Source organism: Salvia miltiorrhiza, chromosome 6, assembly GCF_028751815.1.
Source record: "Salvia miltiorrhiza cultivar Shanhuang (shh) chromosome 6, IMPLAD_Smil_shh, whole genome shotgun sequence".
NCBI classification, from domain to species: Eukaryota; Viridiplantae; Streptophyta; class Magnoliopsida; order Lamiales; family Lamiaceae; genus Salvia; species Salvia miltiorrhiza.
Window position 1 is genome coordinate 347,098 of NC_080392.1, and position 18,743 is coordinate 365,840.

Sequence of the window (18,743 nt, forward strand, 5' to 3'; positions counted from 1 at the left end):
TTTTTGTTTCTTCCTCAAAAAAAAAAAAAAAACTTTTTTGTTTCTTATTTCTCTTTCTTTTTTTATTTATGATATTTTGATTATATTATGCATTTAGATTTATTTAATGCATATATTTTGTTGATGGAACAAAATAATATTACTATTAAAAAAACATTAAAATATAAATTATAGTTTATTTTATGAAGGAAATTACAAAACGATGGCATCATAAAAGAATTATGTGAATATTCTTTAAAATAATAATAATAATAATATTGTATCTATATATATAGTTTGTAGAATGATAATAATATTGGAAATATATATTCACCACTTCAGCATATTTAATATTTCAATTTAAATTCAATTTGAAGGATATAATTGGAATTGAAAAAAAAATATCCACTACCTAACTAGAACTGCCGATTTTTTTTTTTTTTTGCACCACTAATTTGTTGGTTGCTTGTGTTGTAGAAGTTGTTTAAAATTTTAATTGTCTTCCCATTTATCTCATTTTGAATATAAAATATATTTTTGTTATTTTCATATAATTATATTTTGGATAAAATATCTAATATACATGTTAAATAAAATATCATGAAAGAACCCTTAATTTAATATATGCTATGTAAAAAATGAATTTAAAATGAGCAACTTATAGTAAATGAAAGTTTTAACATATTAAACTATTTATATTATTTTTCTAGAAACAAGAATCTATATTTTAAAATTCAGTAATTTTCTATAGTTTTTCTAATTCTAATATTTTAATTTTTGAAAATTATGTATTCCTATTTATTTTATAGTATTTAAAGTTATTAATAGGACATATGTAATTTATCATAAAATGGTATCATAATATATATTTATATTATAAAGAAAAGTGTGTGGAAATAAATTTAATTGGAAGGATAAAATTTAAATTTTTAAAAAAATAAGGAGTTAAAAAATAAAAATCAAATTCAATATATTATTTAAAGTAATATATTATTTGAATGAAGTAACTTTTTATTTTTTTATATTTTCCTTAAATATATATATATATATATATATATTACTTGATTTGACTATTAATTATAATTTTGAATCTGAAAGTAGCTGTTAATCAGGTTTATATCATTAGCAACTTATTATATAAGTGATACTATATCTATATATAAACAAATGTTATATTTTTGCATAAATTACATGATTATATTAAAATATTAGATCACTTTGCAAATAATAAATTTGATAATAAAATTATTTTTTTTAGGTTATACTAATAATTACTCTCTACGCCCACAAAAACAGTCTATTTTTACCATTTAAGGATGCCCACAAAAAATTAGTCTCATTATAGTTTTGGAAAGTTTGCATCACATGATGGATCTGATGGATCTTTTTCTTCACTCACAATACAATTAATTAATATTATTTATATTAATTTTTAAGTATGATCCTTTATTCATTTACAATACACTAACCATTTTTATTAAAATCTGTATCATCTCTTTCTAGGACTATTTTTTGTGGACGAAGAAAATATAAAATACATACACAATTTATACGAGTCTAAGATTACAATCACCGCGCATAGCGCGGGAGATACACTAGTATTTTATAAAAAACGCTGAAAGATCGGGACAATATAAAACACTATTAACCCCTCTTTTTATATCGAAGGGAGTATAAAATATTGGAAATTTAGTAAGCTTTGGATTCACCCGTAAATCAATTTAAGTCTTCAATTGTATATTCTGCACTAATTCGATTCGCAGATCACAAATACAATACAACATTCCCAAGAGGAAGATCTCAAAATCAGTTTGAGGAGATAAACCAAAAACACAATTTTAGCAGCACAGAACTTCGATATTATTTGAAAAAGATATAATTTAAGTTACTAATTTTCAATAAAGTTAACATCTAATTCAAAAAATTAAATTACACAAACCTATAAACTATACAAAGTACTTACTGCTAATGAATGATTTTAAAATATATGGGAGTACTTTGGTACTTTTTTTATTTTTTTTCCCATTTGTGAACAATGTTTTACATCAACTCCCAAAACCCCAAATGGGTATGGGAAGAATGAGTTTAGGTTGGAGCAGTTTTTCAACTGCAAAATGCGAAATGAGTTTCAACCAGCCGCAGCCGCGGCCCCGCCGTGAAGCTACCTACCCGCCCGCCGTCCGCGGCGGCCTCCTCTTCTGCTCCCGCCATTTCCATATCCATTCGTCTAGCTTCAAAACCCTAGCCATTAAGGTATGTCTGCATATATTTAATTATATTTTTTTTAAGAATATTTAATTGTATTTAAACATACTATATTCTCGTAATTGAACTAAAAGAGGGCTAAACCACGTCGATCTGATTTTTAACTAATACTGTATTTTTAGAATGGATTCATTATTATACAGCTTCTCTCTCTCTCTCTCTATCTCTAACACACACACACAGCTCTTGTTAGTATTTGTATTTTATGAAAGCAACTTCATATAGTATATGCTAAAATGAGTTTAATAGATATACAGTTTGGGAATTTGGTGATGGTGAGAGCTGAGGGAAAAATAGGTGCTGATTGATGGATGAGAGAGGAGGAAGAAGAAATTGATGCTTGTATGTGGTGTTAATTTGTTCTTCACCTGCAAATCCAGCTTAATTAGCAGATGAAGAATAAATTAACACTACATCAAGGTTTATCTGGGAGTACTTAACCAGAGCTAATCAACTGTATCATACACTAACTCAAGCCTTAATTTACTTAATTATATATAGATCTGTGTTCATTTTGCTATGCATCTTCTCTTTTGCAGATCAAGAAGAAGTGCATGTGAAATTGCAAAGTTCAAATTAACCTATAGTGGCTTAGATGCAATTATAACAAATTCAATTCTATGTTTCATGATGAGATTGTTATAAGTTATTGCTACTCAAATTCTCATCTTTAGTTCCTTCATTTCCTAGTAATGCATATATATGATTTTGCACGCAGTATGTGGAGTAAATCATGATCTACTCTTTCTTCTTTTTTGGTTGTGAATTTTTTATAGTTTTTTTTTTCTTTTTCATTCTGAAAAAAAATCGCGATAGATAAGATTAAGATATAAGAAATTAAATAATTCATCCAAACAGATGATTAAAGTGCGGTTTAATGAATGAGATAGATAAGATTAAGATATAGGAAATTAAATAATTAATTCATCCAAACAAATGATTAAAGTACGGACCGAATCATTCAAATCAAAGACTTAATTAAATTGAATTATTTGATAGATTATGTCTTAAGACTCAAATCAATTGTTGATTTTACATGGTGATTGCATGAGTAAAGGTATGTGGAGAAATTACATATATAGCTTGATGATGAGCAATAATATAATATGATTGGCTATTGGGGCTCAATAGCCCAATTTTTTTCTTTATTTTTTTTTATCACAACATTGACCTAATAATTAGGAGAATTGCCAAAGCAAGTCTGACCTCAGAACTCTTTGCATCAGAAGTCTTAACATCATTACTTTCAAAGGTCATATATAACTCTATATATAATTCTTTGCATCAGAAATCTTAGAATCAATATTTCAACTCCTAAATATTTTGAATAGTATTAATTCTGCAAACTTCATTATTTATATTTACTTTTATTTATTAATATATTTACCCTATAATACTATTTTCGCTATATATCGGGAATTATAAAAATGTTTCTAGACCTTGATGTCTACTAATTCTTTTTTCTTTCGGTATCTTTATCACATTAATTTTATCAAAAATCTCGATATACCTCAGGTCCGATATTTTATTGTATTTTTTGATACGGGAAAGGAAGATATACCGAGTTTTCTGTATATTTCTTCAACCTTAATATAATGGATGTGACAACAATAATACAATATATATATTCCTTGCGTCCACTTAAATAATCCATCTTATTTTTTCATACATATTTAGAAAATACAATTAATATTTTTTGAAAACATGCGAAAAATGAACTATAATACGATACATGCGAGAAATGAATAGATGATTAACTTTGGTAGGACATATAGAGTATTTATTTTTCATCTATACAAATTAATGATGAAGACAAAGTCAATCGCCATGCATGTCACTGCTATAGAACCGACCGCAATTGCTTCTAGGTCAACAACCTCCCCCACTTCAACACTCTTTCTCAATCCATTTTTCACACTTATATGTCTACACACACACACTCATATACTAGTATTAGAATAGATTAATTTTATGATATTTTGTTCGAGTGATTGGAAACGGCCGATATTCAATCTAGCTCAGAGCACTAATATAGTATTAGATTAGATTAATTTTATGATCTTTTGTTCGAGTGATTGAATACGGTCGATCGATATTCAATCTCGGAACACTAGATGTATTAGATGTAAAATATTTACCTATCCATAAGTAACGAATAAATGTTTACTTCAAAGCATTTGCTAGTGTAAATAAATGTTGAAACAATATGACCAACCTTAATTAATTACATTTGCGTATACCGAGGTTATTCACATTTTAGCTGGTATATTATCATATTGGACTTACAGATCTATTGATTTATAAGTAAAATAGATATAACATATCAATTGAGAATAAATACACTTCAATGCTATCCTCACTCACTAACCATGAGAACAAATATAACAGCGCGGTTTTTTTTTTTTTGGAAGAAGGGAAGCGATGAAATGTATGAAGTTTAAATTTTATTGTTTACAAACAGGAGCTCGCATCGTCTGAATATTCAACGCTCATTATATTTTATTGTAAAATTATAGGCAACATCAAAAAAAAGATAATCAAAAACTTAAATGCTTACACAATAATTTGGCTCACCTAATTAATAGTACAAAATTACGTATTTCAGTCATATGCTCTCTCCTCTTATAGTATGTGTCAATTTCTGACAATCTATTAAAATTTAAATTCCATTAAAAAAGAAGAAAAAAATATACAGTTAGGCGTATAGCATTGAACATGAAATCGACCACCTGAATAAGTAGAGACTGACAAGTTTTGGATAGGGAATTTTTGGCGGGTTTAGGAATTCAACGGTGTGGATTCCCACAGGTAGTAACAACCACCATCATTCCCACAGTCAAAGATTCGATAGATGCCGTTGGATGGAGCGTTGCGAAGATTGGACGGTGCTGATAAATACAATTATTGAGTTCACACACAGATAATCTTAATCAATTTGCGGTATTAAAACTTTTGTGGTTGGTCAAATATACCCCGGGAAATTGTGGAGGAGAATGGCCTTCCATGTTAATTTGCCTAATTGGGAAGAACAAGATAATACAATTGGCTACTTATATTACTTTATTATATATCGTTTCAATATGTATAGGATTCGATTCCAATGAGAATTATAACGAAAACTATTAAAATCCTTGTATTTATTGGAAAAATTAATGCATCTGCTATTAAATTTATTGCACTCGAAACAAAAATATTCGCTTCATTCTGGATTCGAACTTCAATATTGTATTCGTCCACCATAAATATTAATGATCGAAATACTGAAAATGGTTCTCAATTCTTATTTTATTTAGTGGTTCTTATTTGAACCTATATAAATATATAAAGAGAAGATCAAATGCGAATGGATACATGTGATAAGAAATAAGAATAAATCTGTGAGGTGAGATTTTCAAATCCTATAACTGATATTTATTTAGAGGGGACGAATTTTTACATGGGTTCAGATTCTGGAGGGAGCAAAATTTTTTTATCAATTAATTGATTTCTGTTATATATGTAGTCATTATAAGCATCTTATGCAAGCAACACTATATGTATACTGACTTATGCATTATTCTTATTTCTTACGAAAAATAACATTCTTAATATAACTCATCCATATATATAGGGTTAATTAGGTTCTATTGATAATTTTATTTTTCATGAGAAATAAGAATAATGAACAAATCAATAAATTCTACGAATAAACCAATATAACTGATGGACAAACGTATCTATTTAATATGTGGAAAATCTCTTCCCTTCCAGGATTCGAACCACAAACCAAAATATTTGTTCATAAAAATTGTCGACATGTTCATCAAAATTTTAATAAGTGATGAGATGGTTCGACGCATAATACAACAACTAATAAGGTGCACGATGAACTCTTTCGACATATTGTAAGGTAATTGCATAATTATATTTTTATATTCTATAGATCTTTTATTTAAGTTGGTCTTGATTTTCTATATTTTGAAGAATCTTTTATGTGAACCTTTTTAAGACATATTTGTTCCTTTTTTCTATTGTTTTTTTCTGAATCAAAGAAGCGAACATTAAAGAAAATCAAAGAAATACTCTCCCTCAACTATTATTATTATATTCCCTCAAAAAAAATATTATTATTATAATTTAACTTGTTATCTAACACTTCTTTCTCTGAAGTCCAAATATTATTAATTACTTCGGAAAAAAATATTGACTTTTTTTTTTAATTTATACTAAGTCCTCAAATGAAATAAAGTATATATACACGAATACAATAAACAAACTCTAAAGAAGGAACGTTTCAGACGAAACGATCGATGTATACTCAATAATATCTAGAATATCACAAATGTTGAATAAAATAGTTGTGCATGGCCCATTTACACGTAGGCTTCATAATTAAGTACCTCCTCCGTCCCAAACGAAATGTCCCAATTCTTTTCGGCACGAAGATTAAAAAATGTGTATAAAGTAGATAAAGTGGGTTGATGGAAATTATTTAAATATTAAGTATAGCAGAACCGATCACCTACCCACCGTGGGCATGCATAACGTGCGCCATGATGTGGCAATTGTAATTATAGTAAGATAATTTTAATTAGAGTAAGATTTATTAGTTATCTTTCCTAATTAAAATTGCCACATCAATGGTGGGCACATTATGCTTGCCCACGGTGGGTAGGTGATCGGTTCTGTTAAGTATAGAGAGAGAGTATATTGTCAAAAAAGAAAACATGATATTTTGTTTGGGACAGCCCAAAAAGGAAAACAGAATATTTCGTTTGGGACGAATATATTATATACAAGTCAATAACTAATCTTCCACGGTCAGCTCACAATTAGCAAGAGCTAGTTGATTAAACCGTGGTGTAAACTTTGTAGCCCCTAGTTTATCTCCATAAATCATAATCACACACATATATAAAAGAAATCAATAATCTTAAGTTTCCAGAAAACTTGATTAAATAATTTAATAATCCTATAGATATATGATGATATACGTATAGGTCAATTTATATTAACCCAAAATAATACTCCCTCCGTCCCATAATAAGTGGCCACATTTCCTTTTTCGTCTGTCCCACTATAAGTGGCTGCTTTCTAAAAACGGCAAAAGTTTACTTTAATTAAGTCAACAATTACTCACTAATTTGGTCAACAATTGTAGGCCACTTTCTAAAAATGCCAAAATTACTTTAATTAAGTCAACAATTACTCATTAATTTGGTCAACAATTGTAGGCCACACTCTATTAAAACATATAACACTCAATTTCTTAATCTCCGTGCCGAAAAGAATGTGGCCACTTATTATGGGACGGGGGAGTAGTATTTGACAAGATGACACATCGAAATAGACATTCACGGGTTTTCGTCAACTTCGAAAATTAATTTATTCTATTGATATAGTTATTTAATTATTTGAGAGAGAGAAAGATAGAGACCTAAGTCAACCAAATGCTGTCACCGAACATGTTAGAATATTAATTATTGTAGCCTCTGATAATTCTTTTGACTTCAGCAAGCATTCGAAGCCAGTATCTTTCAGTATTTTAAAATTGATTTAATAAACCAATTTGGGATTTCAAAATTCGAAAGTGAGCTTTGGTTTAATTCTCTATCGATAATCTAAATATTTAGATAGTTAAATAAATAATACCACACGTAGAAGGAGCTGTTAATTTGGAGCCTAAATAAATTTTGGCGATCAAGTTTATAATCACGTTCCCATTTAATAAATTTAACTATTCAATTTGGACCGGATATCTAATATCTTAATGGTGAGACTTAATTATGCGTGTATATATATGTGATTGGTGATGTTAAATCAATTACAGAAAAATATTTTGCGTGTTTAAATTTAATTCTACCAAAATACATAAGCTAGATAGAAAAAATGAAAATCAAAGAGAAGTTAAATATCAACTTTGATTCTTTGAATACGAAATTGATAGAAATGGACTAATGCTATTGAATTTTACGAGTTCGATCTCATCTTAATCGAATTATCCAAAGTGCATGTATAAATGTTAATGAATGATAGAAACCTAGCTAAAATGCACGCACAACTATAAGCTTAATAATTTGAGCTAATAAATTATTTGAGATTGGTTTGATAGAGAGCTTCAAATTCCTTCAAATTGATCAAAGGTACAATTTTGATGAAGATATTGTTGAGGTCTTTGATCTATTATGTCAAGAATTTGTCGTTAGGATCAGAGGGAGAGAAAATCGAAGAATGGTCAAATTAAAATGATAGTATATATATGATAAAAACAAAGAATCATAGTAATTTATTTTTAAAAAATGAATATTACTTATAAGCTTCTAAACAGCTTATAAACTATTTTAAAAAATTTATAAGCTCAGTCAAGCGTCCTCTTAATCATGTGTGTTGTAATACTAGTTTAAAATCTCATAAATTTGCTTAATTTCACGCTAATTTGCATGGGAGAGTACTATTGAAACATAGCTTAATTTCTAGTTTGGTTATCTAACATTGTTGCTAGTGATCTTCTTGGTTACTAACAAAAGATATAAATCCAACGTGCTATATATTATAAACCGATTAGTGCAATTAGTGAGCTCTTTATTTATACACCAAAATATTATACTTCCATCAAATATAATATCTTAGCACATGATTTACTACTAAGACGGATGATTAAACGATAACTCTGACAAGCATGTGGCAACAATATAATAAGCATGAATTTAGTTTAATTTCCTAATAAAGAAAGGCAAAAAATACTAATCATCGTCATTATCATCATCATCATGGTGATGGAAAAAATTGAAGATGATTAATGTTCCACCCATACCCCCACAATATTAACAATATTCCCTTTTTACCCCTCCCTACAAAATAGAGAAAAAAAAAATAAGAGGAAGCAGAAATAGAAACTATTCTCGCTACAGAGCTACACGGCCTCCCACGATTCGAGCGTGGGAAAGCTACAAAGAGAATCGAAGTAATGCTCCGCCGCCCCGCCATCGCCCGCCGCCGCCGCGTAGGACGTGGACACCAGAGACGAAGCCGAGCTGCCGAGCATGAATGCCGCCGACGTGTCCAGCGTCGGGAATCCGTCCGCCGCTCTCCGCGGCTCCGGCCTCGACACCGCCGCGGCGCAGGCGAGCCGCTCGGTCGCGCCTCCGATCCTCATGCCGGTCACCTGCTGCACCATCCGCATGAAGTTCTCTGGATCCGCGGCGTAGAACGTCGTCGCGGCGGCGCGCTTCGACGGCCGCGACTTGCGCTTCGCCACCCTGCCGCCGCCGATCGGAGGCACCCCGCAGCCCCGCCGCCGCTGCTTCGAGACGAGAGCCTCGTTCTCCGACACGCCGGAGACCGTCGGCGTGTGAACCGGCGTCGCGTCCGCCTTCGAGTACACAGGTTGAAGCATTCCGGATGAGATGGCGCCGCCGTGCGGCGAGGCGGCGGCGCAGCCGGAGATCGAGGCCTGCATCGCCTTCGATAGGGTCTCGTTTTCCATCGTGAAGAGATCGGCAATCCAGGTGTCGGGAAACGACGGGCGGAAGGACCAGGGCTGCTCCGCCAGCAAATTATCGTAAGACGCCATTGATTGAAACTCGAAATCAACAAATTCGAACAGTTTGATTGGAAATTGAGCTAGTTTTTGTGGTGATGGAAGATTTAGAGAAGAAGCAATGAGTCAGAGAGAGTAGTAGCCATGAGTATAAAAAGAAGAAGAGAGAGAAATGCGAGGTTTATAGGAATGGAGAGAGCGAGGTGAATAAATAGGACGGTGAAGAAGGAAACGCGTTTATATGGCCAGGTGGCATGCAACATATAAAGGGCATAAATTAATTGATTTTTTCAGAGCTACGCGAATAAATTATCCTTAATTAACGCAATGCCCATTTTATTTTGACTGTGGTATAGTTTAAATTTTGCCGCTACTTTTTACTTGTATATTTCATTTACTCTAAAAAGTTAACTTGGTCGGTACACTGTTATCACTAGGGTTCTAAATAAATAGGGTTTCGATGGCCCGACTAGTCTGTTAATTCGGACATTCATCGCCCCTTATTTCACAACATGCAATTATTCTCGCTCTGATCTCCCAGATAGTTTGATCGACCAAATAAAACCACATATTGCTATCTATTTGATGATGTTATTACTTTTTTGCGTTATTTATGTCTGTTATTTTTTGTATCAAGTCATTAATTAGAGCGTCGGGGCCCTTTCATCGACACCTCCATTGTTGCTCTTTGAAAAGATCTAACATCGCTCGTGGTTTTAGGTTGTTAATACTCGTTGGTTCGGACACGACGGAAGTTGCTTTCATAATTTATTGATTCATTTCCAATACCTAGTGGTATCAATATGTATGATACACTTAATTTTCTAAATACTATTCCTTCCATTTTTCATTAAGTGTTTTATTTTAATATTTTCTTTATTTCCTATTAAGTGTTTTATTTCAAAATTTGAGAGTATAATTATGATAAATAACAAGATTATAAATGCAAATTTCTTATTTTATTGGTATGTGTATTTTGATGACCAGAGACACTTAATAAAATAAAAATAATAATAGGGGGAGTATAATTTATCTTTCTTATGTGATTTATAAACGATTGCACACGACTGTTGATTAATTCCGTGCGCATTGAAAGTAGAGGATGTGACTTCCTATGAACTAAAAAAAATTGATCAAACTTGGGGTACATTAAAGGCTTTAAAATATTTTATAAGTAATTTTTGAGCTTCTTGATTTCAATTTTGCTTTCTGAGACGTATTAAAAAACAATACTAGTATATTTCTAATATTGATGATAAATTTCCATTAGAATTAAATTTCTGTAAGAGAAGTCAAAACTGTGCTTAAGTTTTCTTCTTCAAATTATAGATTAAATGTCAAAAGCAAATCTTGAAATATTAAATGTAAAGAGAGCCAAGGACAGGAGCATTTAAAGTGAGGTAGCAAAGTTTACTTTAGGTTTCCAAAATTAAAATATTTAGCAATCGTTTTCCAAATTAGGTACTATTTTTATAATTTATTTTAAAATAAGAGAATATGTTAATTTTGTTTTAAATTGTTTTCTTTGAATTTTTATTTCAAACTTCACCCATCGTTTTCGAGAGTCTCGCACTGCAAAAAAAAAAAAAAAAAAGAGGGCCCAATGGGCCACGTGGGCTTGCAGGTTAAATCATGTGGTGTCGGATCCGGTTATCCATTTCTCCGTGTGGGTCCCTGAGAATCTTTTCAAGTTAGTAGCCCATATAAAATCATATTTATATATAGTAGCACCTTATTATTAGTAAAAATTACTTCATCTGTCTATACAAAAATAGTTCTAAAAAGAGACGATACAAATTTAAATTAAAAAAAAAATTAATATATTGTGAATGCAGAAGAAATTTCATTTAAAAATAGTATTGATAATAATAATTTATTATATTGTGAGTGGATAAAGGAGTCCATCGTATGACAAATAGTTTTCAAAACTGAAAATATATACTCCCTCCGTCCCACGAAGCATGACACAGTTTCCTTTTTGGTCTGTCCCACGAAGCATGATACGTTTCTAAAAATGGCAAAAAATTTGTCATTTATTCACATTTTCACCTACAACACTTTACACACAAAATACCAATTTCTTAATTTTCGTACCGGAAAGAAGTGTGTCATGCTTCATGGGACGGAGGGAGTACTAATTTTTGTGGACATTCAAAAATGACAAAAAATGACTATTTTTTTCGTGGGCAAAGGGAGTATATAATAGTGGTAAATTGAATTTATATATATATATAAATATAAAATTAATAAATTTTATCTTATACAAATGACTTTAATACTTTATTAGTACAAGTATATAATTTTTATTTATATTTTATCTAATTTTCAAAAGTTGAAAAGATAAAATTTGAAAAAAAAATAATAAAAAGAAAAAACCAATATTTGGTGCAGCATCTTCTTCCCCAACAGTCCAGCAACCCTTTTCCCACAAACAGTTACATTTTAATCTTTCAGTTATTATGTTGAGATTTTTTTAGGGGAAACGTTATGGAAAAAATTGGATGAAATGGGATGATAGAACTAATTGAAAAGGTATTAATCACTCTATTTTTAACGTTTAAATCGCGCGGTAGATATATTAGAGTATTTGTGAAGTGAAATGTTTTATTAAAATTATTGAGTTATGGTTTTCTATTTTATTCTTGATTGCAAGTAATTATACATGCATACACAAAAAATGAAATAGTTTATGTTGTTCATTATGACGTAATTATTTGTACCTAAATTAATTTCTTGTCCGAAAATGAAATAATTCCTAAAAAGAATAATGACTTTACATAAAATAGACCGTTGTTTGGAATTTCGCTAAGGTATTTGAGTCATTTTCTTAGTCTGGTCTTATAGGTATTTTTAATTATTAAATTGTTAACGAAATATTTAAGTTTTCAAATATGGCTCACTGACATCTTTGACTTCTGTAACTACTTCCAAAAAATATTTAAATCTCTGCTAGAAAAAGTATATATATATATATGAAAAAAAACATAACCAATAATTCCCATAAACGTGTATGTTTTTTCTTTTGTTGGAGTAAAGAGAATTAAATGTGTATACAAAGAAACATAATTGATGTATATATTCTTCATGATCTGTTGTTTTGAAGTATCTTATTGAGAAAAAAATATTTATTTATATTTAATTAGTGTCCTGTTTCAAAATTTGTGATGAAAATAATGACAAAGTTGCATGTTTTATCCTTTTTATAATATTATCATAAGTTAGCCATTAGATTTAAATATATTCATATTTCATCCTCGTTAAATAGAACAATTAAATATTTTAAGGTAAATAATTACAAATATAATTTGGGTAAGATCATTGAACGGGAATTGAACTTTGTTGCTTATTGTAAATTAGGTTGCTTTTTGAGGAACAATATTCATAGTGTGAAACGTTACATGTGAAAACGCGTTTTCTGCAGTTTGTCTATTTGTTCAAAACAAAAAAGATAATTTTTGTTTTTATGTGTTGCTACTGAAAAGTTAAAACATTTCCACACACAAAAAAAAGTATGAAGGGTTAAATATGATAAAAAATCGATATTACCTTGTTGATTTTTAGAAGAAAACAAAAATATTTTCATTATTTAGTGACTAAATAAATTAGTCCGTTTAGTATCCTAGCATGTTACACGTTCAATTGTTTCTATATGAAAAAAAATAAAAAATAAAAAATAAAATATATATATATATATATATATATTAAAATAAAACTATAATATATATTAACATATGTTTTTCAATTATTTGTGATTTAACATTATCCACCAAACAAAACTCAATCTTGCATCAACAAAGAAGAGGAATCGAATAAAATCGTAGTAAATCAACATCCACAATAGATCCTTTAGTAAATAATCTATGTTAGTGGATTCAAAAGCAATGTAATAGTAGTATATAATTGTCTTATTTCATGATATACATAGATGGAAAAATATTGGAGTGGGGGCCTAAGCCTTTTCTTGCTTTTTTATGTGAACTAATCATATGAAATTATTGTGGGCCCAAATGTGGACATGACCAATTCCCACCCCACAGGCCACAGTCTCAGCTTAAAAAGTTATAACAAATTTTTTTGTCCATTAATAATAATTGGCAACTTCCTTGATTTTGCTATTAAGTGTCACAACAAAATTGCATGTAGTTTTGCGTTCACATTAGTTTATGGTTCAATATCTATCACTCTCCTTTCCCAACAAAAAGCAAAATAAAATTACAAAACTCTTGTGTATTAGTGTACAAATATTATTATACTAAACTCACTCACTTGAACTCTCTTGTGGGGGTAAAAATCTTAATGAATCTACATAATTTTTTTTCTAATTATATTTTGAGAATAAAATTATATTCTTTTATAAAAAACCATCCAATATAATGGATATAAAAGTAAAAATAGAAAAAATTCACAATATATTAAAAAATTAAATTTTATATCCAATAAAATATGTATGTAATTTTGTAAAATAAACACCAATTTAGTATTATAAGGCCTACGACTATACTAAACATAATAAATATATTTTCTTAAGATAACAAAATAAAAAAGAGGGTGAAAATTATATTCCATAATAACTAACTTGTATAACCTCATTGCGAAGAATATAACTTTGTATCAATGTGTTACACAATATGAATATCTTATCGAATTTCTTGTATATAATGGAATATCCATATGATAAGTACACATATTAGTATAAGACAAATACTACAATATATATGACAATTATACAAAATATTATAAAAAAAATAAACAATACTATAAACATAAATTATGAGTATTTTATGCTTTTATTTTATTTTATTTTAAATGAATTATTTTGATATTGAGCAAATGCTCATTTTATTTAACAATTGAACCTATCACTAAATAGTACAAAGTGATCATGGGTCGGATTTGGGCTTTGTTAAATGATCCAAAATGAAACTCATCTCAAAGAATTGGCCTAATTCAACTAACTCATTCGTTCTAACGCGCCGGTTTTGGGCCGGCCCATACCAAGCTTGGGCCGGGTCGGGCCCATATAATTATTTGTTTTATGTTCTTTGATGCAAATGATGTTACATATAATTTTTTTTAATTTTTTTTTTGGAATTATGTTTTGAGAAAGATAGCCCCTGACTTGTTAACCAAGAAAACAGAGAATTGTATATATAGACGAGAAAGCAAATAGTTTGGTTTCCGAAGAAAAAGCATACAAAAATGTCGCTGGAAGATTACACGTCGCAGGTGCCCGATAAAGTTCGCACAGACGTACTATCGCAAGCGCGACTAGCTTGCTACAAGGCAATCCTCTTTCTAATTCCGTCTCGTTTCCTCGTATTTTTCTGTATGCGCGTTTGATTTCCTCTTCTTCTTCCCTTATCCGGAAAGTTCTGATTCGAAGAGAGATATTGAGCTAATTTGGGTGAAATGTTGGTGTGTTGAAGGCGCGGGATGCGTTTCACACTTGTCTGGAGAGAGAAGCGAAGAAAAAGCCGACGGAGATCGCGTCGGTGGGGCTGCTTTTCCCGTCCGATTGCCAAAAAAATAGGGAGGAATACGTTAAGATGTGCCGACCTGCTTGGGTAATTCTCAGGATTTGTGAAATTCTTCATGCTGATGATCGGAATCTGGAAATCGAGGCTTCGGATTGATAATTTTTTTTGTTATGATTTGAAAATTTGGTTATGTGTAGGTGAAGCATTTCGATCGTGAGTATTGCGTGAAGAAGAGGTGTCGGAGGCTGTTGGATGATCAAGAGATGATGAGGCGAGGTCCGATGTCGCTGCCGCAGTCTTCCACCTTTAAATCCTCCTCTTGCTCTTGTTCATCTTCAACGTGATCAAATCGTGACAACAGATTAACTCTTTTTTTAGCTTTAAGCTTTCATCCAGATTTGATTACAGCTCCTTCCAAAATTTTGATTTTCCGACGAAGAAGTAAGGATTGAGTTCCGTTTGAATTGAATTTACTTTAATTCGCCTTTGAATTTCATAACGTTTGAAGCAAGTTGGAGCTTTCATGCTCATCTGCCAGTGATAATGTGATATGCCTTATTTATTTAGATATTGCTTTCAAAATTCCGAACATATATATATATATATATTTTTTTTTTTGAGTGAAAATTCCGAACATATTAAATAAAGGAATGAGAGGCTATGCTACAAATTTTCAATAGTATGTGATCATTGTAACTTTTAACAAACTGATGATATTAAATACTCCATATAAAAGATTAACAAATTTAAAAAAGACAATGAATATAGTAGAAAGAATTATTAAGCATAATTATTTTCTGGCAAATTATAATTCAATGAGGCCAAATAATTGTTGGGCTGAAATTTACCTTATAAAACCAACATAACTATAAAACCTATGAATCAAATCAACACCAGAAATTCAAACAATTGGGCCAATAGTTATTTAATAAAGATTAAGCTAACATTGTGATATTCAAATTTGACATAAATATGAAAATTCAAAGCCCAAGTTAAAGGCAGGCCCAGTTAAGTGGCGCATTTTTCTTCCCTTCTTCATCAGTTATTCGAAGCAAAAATAAGAAAAATAGTAAAAATTAGGGAAAAAATAGTGCGAAGCATTTCGATTCTGGAATGGCGTTGGAAACGCGCTCGTCTCAAGCCCTCGATGCAGTTCACACAGATGTTCTATCACAAGCAAGATTAGCTTGCTACAAGGTGAATTTCTAATCTCTAGCTATTGAATGGTGTGAAAATGCATTTCTTCGTGCCCTTGTTCAATCTCGAATGCCGAAAATTTCTTCGCCGTTTTATGATGCGCATAACGAAATCTGAATCTTCAATTGGTGGAAGGCACGAGATGCGTTCTATACGTGTCTAGAGAGAGAAGCGAACAAGAAGCCCACAGAAATTGCGTCGGTGGGGCTGCTCTACCCTGTCGAATGCAAGCAAAGTAGGGAGGCGTATGTGAAGCAGTGCAGGCCTACTTGGGTAATTTCTGTATTTTACAGATAATTCTTTTTATCATGAATTACAAATAGTGTTTTTTGATTTTATATGTTTTTTGGGGGAAATTTTGATGTTTTTGTAGGTGAAGCATTTTGATCGGCAGTATTGTCAGAAGAAGAGGGTTAATAGGCTTTTGGATGACAATGAGTCGAGGAGAGGTCCGTTGTCACTACCGCAGCCTTCTACATTTAAAGATTAATTTTTCAATATATAGCTTTTCATAATTAGGTTTCTTGTGTTGTTGTAAAATGGTTTTACTTTGTCATTGAATTACATATCTTGATGCAATGATGTTACTGCACTGCACATATTGAGGATTATGTTTTTTCATTATGGGATTCTAAACGTGCAAGTTATATTTTAGCTATTGTGTTAATTCGTTGTGGTGGATTCATTCACATATTAGGTTTCTGTGTTTTGTGAGAATGTGAAGGGAGCAATGTTGATTCTGATGTTGAACTTATTCGATCCATACCTGTTTTTGAAAGGTTATCTTTCGTTTGTTACGGATTGGTTGGCGTATTACATTTTGTGTTTGATGGAAAGACGAAGGTGAAATCTTTTCTTGTTGTGGAGTTGGGGATATTAGTTAATGCTTCATTTGCTTGAGCTGAATTTGAATGTGGCAGGAGGCTAAAGATTGGCTCCTCGAGGAAGAGGAGACTGAAGATCCATTCGACTGCATTTTAGTTATCCCGGTAACCTAATAGGTACCTCTTCGATCATCCCTCCTGTTAAACTTTTGAGAGTTTTGAGAGAAAGAGAAGTTGTCATGGATAAACATGAAGTCTGTTGGTTTAGGTGTTTACATCTAAAGTCGATGGAAGGTTTATTTGATTTTCGAAAAATGGAAGAGGAATAAATCCCAACGACGATCATATTTCTGTTTGGAGGAACTAGTTGTAGATTTTGCCTTCATTTACAGCTTCACTAGGGGCAGCTCACTGTGTTTATTTAAGTAATATAATGTTAAACAGAACATGAGATTGATTGAAGGGTGATCCTTTTTTTTTTTTTTTTTTAATTGTTGGGCATATTTCTAAATTCATTGTTTAATGTATGTTGTGCATATATTGATGATATTATTGATCCACATCTGGGTTTGATTTATATAGAAAAAGGTATAGCTCTTGATGCCTGCAAAATTATATTATTTGGATTGAAAAAAATTCTCAATTTTTAAAGGAGGCATTATTATGCTGCATTTTATGTGTGAGAAATGTGATCCTTAAAAAACCTTTGTCCAAGTGTGTGCTTCACTGGTTCCACTGATTTTTTACTGTTTACTATGTTTGAGAGCTTATAATTCTTCTATAGAATATTTGTAGTTTTATTCCAAAAAAAGAAAAGAAAAACAAATACAATACGTTGTTTTTAGAGTAAAGCTCGTCAATTTACGAAGCAAATGTTAGGAATGCATCGTTGACTCGTTATTTTCATCCAAAACCCACAACATAAAATGCACCTTATTTTTTCCTGAAAAAAAATGCACCTTATTTCGACATAGTTATGGAAACAGATTTTTTTTTTTTTTTTTTTTTTTTTTTGATCGGACAAAGTCATGTTAGATGTTAGTAATTAGTTTCCCATCCACTCCAAGAACCACCTTATCTTTCAATTCACCAAAATCCACCTTATATCTCCAATCTCCAATTCGCTCCCAAGAGGGATCGAACCCGGGTCACTTCACTTAAGTGAGGACCCGGTGGCCAGTGGGCTAAGCCCCCTGGTTTCTTTACATAAGTGAGGAAACAGATTTCTTTACATAACAGATTTCTTTACATAATCACCATCAAAACTTTACCTTTCTTATACAAATAAGAAACAGTACCAAAGTCTTGAAAATAATTTAGTTATCATTTATCAATGTTATCCCCAATAAATTGAATCAAATAACTCCACCTTAAGCAAAATAAATGGAAAGTTATCAATGTTAATAATTCGATTTTGCTCATTCAAAATAAATGAAAAGTTATCAATGAAAAGTAGGTGTTGGACATAATTGATCTTAGGAT

General features: G+C 30.9%; 3 protein-coding genes and 1 long non-coding RNA gene across 7 annotated transcripts; 3 read left to right on the top strand and 1 right to left on the bottom strand.

Moving 5' to 3' along the window:
• The first annotated feature begins 2,063 nt into the window (after nucleotides 1–2,063).
• LOC130987584 (uncharacterized) lies at nucleotides 2,064–2,996 on the top strand. The gene is made up of 2 exons (XR_009089800.1): nucleotides 2,064–2,232; nucleotides 2,784–2,996. It is a non-coding gene; the product is annotated as an uncharacterized LOC130987584 (long non-coding RNA).
• Nucleotides 2,997–8,908: 5,912 nt separating this feature from the next.
• Nucleotides 8,909–10,128, bottom strand: LOC130987585 (calmodulin-binding protein 25-like). The gene has a single exon (XM_057911171.1). The coding sequence runs from the start codon at nucleotides 9,794–9,796 to the stop codon at nucleotides 9,137–9,139; it is 660 nt and encodes a 219-aa protein (XP_057767154.1). The 5' UTR covers nucleotides 9,797–10,128; the 3' UTR covers nucleotides 8,909–9,136.
• A 4,763-nt stretch (nucleotides 10,129–14,891) lies between these two features.
• Nucleotides 14,892–15,806, top strand: LOC130987586 (uncharacterized). The gene is made up of 3 exons (XM_057911172.1): nucleotides 14,892–15,046; nucleotides 15,190–15,327; nucleotides 15,438–15,806. The coding sequence occupies exons 1-3, from the start codon at nucleotides 14,963–14,965 to the stop codon at nucleotides 15,582–15,584; spliced, it is 369 nt and encodes a 122-aa protein (XP_057767155.1). The 5' UTR covers nucleotides 14,892–14,962; the 3' UTR covers nucleotides 15,585–15,806.
• A 453-nt stretch (nucleotides 15,807–16,259) lies between these two features.
• LOC130987587 (uncharacterized) lies at nucleotides 16,260–17,745 on the top strand. Of its 4 annotated transcripts, none has more exons than XR_009089801.1 (5): nucleotides 16,260–16,437; nucleotides 16,573–16,710; nucleotides 16,811–16,886; nucleotides 17,217–17,438; nucleotides 17,530–17,745. XR_009089801.1 is itself a non-coding variant. In XM_057911173.1 (4 exons), exons 1-4 carry the CDS (start codon nucleotides 16,354–16,356, stop codon nucleotides 17,282–17,284), a joined length of 366 nt encoding a protein of 121 aa, XP_057767156.1. In that variant the 5' UTR covers nucleotides 16,260–16,353; the 3' UTR covers nucleotides 17,285–17,745. The 4 variants fall into 4 exon arrangements, 2 of the variants coding, with proteins under 2 accessions (XP_057767156.1, XP_057767157.1); XR_009089802.1 differs by having other exon boundaries at nucleotides 17,358–17,438; XM_057911173.1 differs by having other exon boundaries at nucleotides 17,217–17,745.
• Nucleotides 17,746–18,743: the final 998 nt, after the last annotated feature.

Excerpts from the sequence above, each read along its gene's own strand:
- LOC130987585 (XM_057911171.1), bottom strand. The coding sequence starts at position 9,796 with ATGGCGTCTTACGATAATTTGCTGGCGGAGCAGCCCTGGTCCTTCCGC.
- LOC130987587 (XM_057911173.1), top strand. The coding sequence starts at position 16,354 with ATGGCGTTGGAAACGCGCTCGTCTCAAGCCCTCGATGCAGTTCACACA. Across the intron at positions 16,438-16,572 it reads CAAGATTAGCTTGCTACAAG|GCACGAGATGCGTTCTATAC; the intron begins GTGAATTTCTAA and ends AATTGGTGGAAG. Across the intron at positions 16,887-17,216 it reads TGACAATGAGTCGAGGAGAG|GTTATCTTTCGTTTGTTACG; the intron begins GTCCGTTGTCAC and ends TGTTTTTGAAAG.
- LOC130987586 (XM_057911172.1), top strand. The coding sequence starts at position 14,963 with ATGTCGCTGGAAGATTACACGTCGCAGGTGCCCGATAAAGTTCGCACA. Across the intron at positions 15,047-15,189 it reads CGCGACTAGCTTGCTACAAG|GCGCGGGATGCGTTTCACAC; the intron begins GCAATCCTCTTT and ends GGTGTGTTGAAG. Across the intron at positions 15,328-15,437 it reads AGATGTGCCGACCTGCTTGG|GTGAAGCATTTCGATCGTGA; the intron begins GTAATTCTCAGG and ends GGTTATGTGTAG.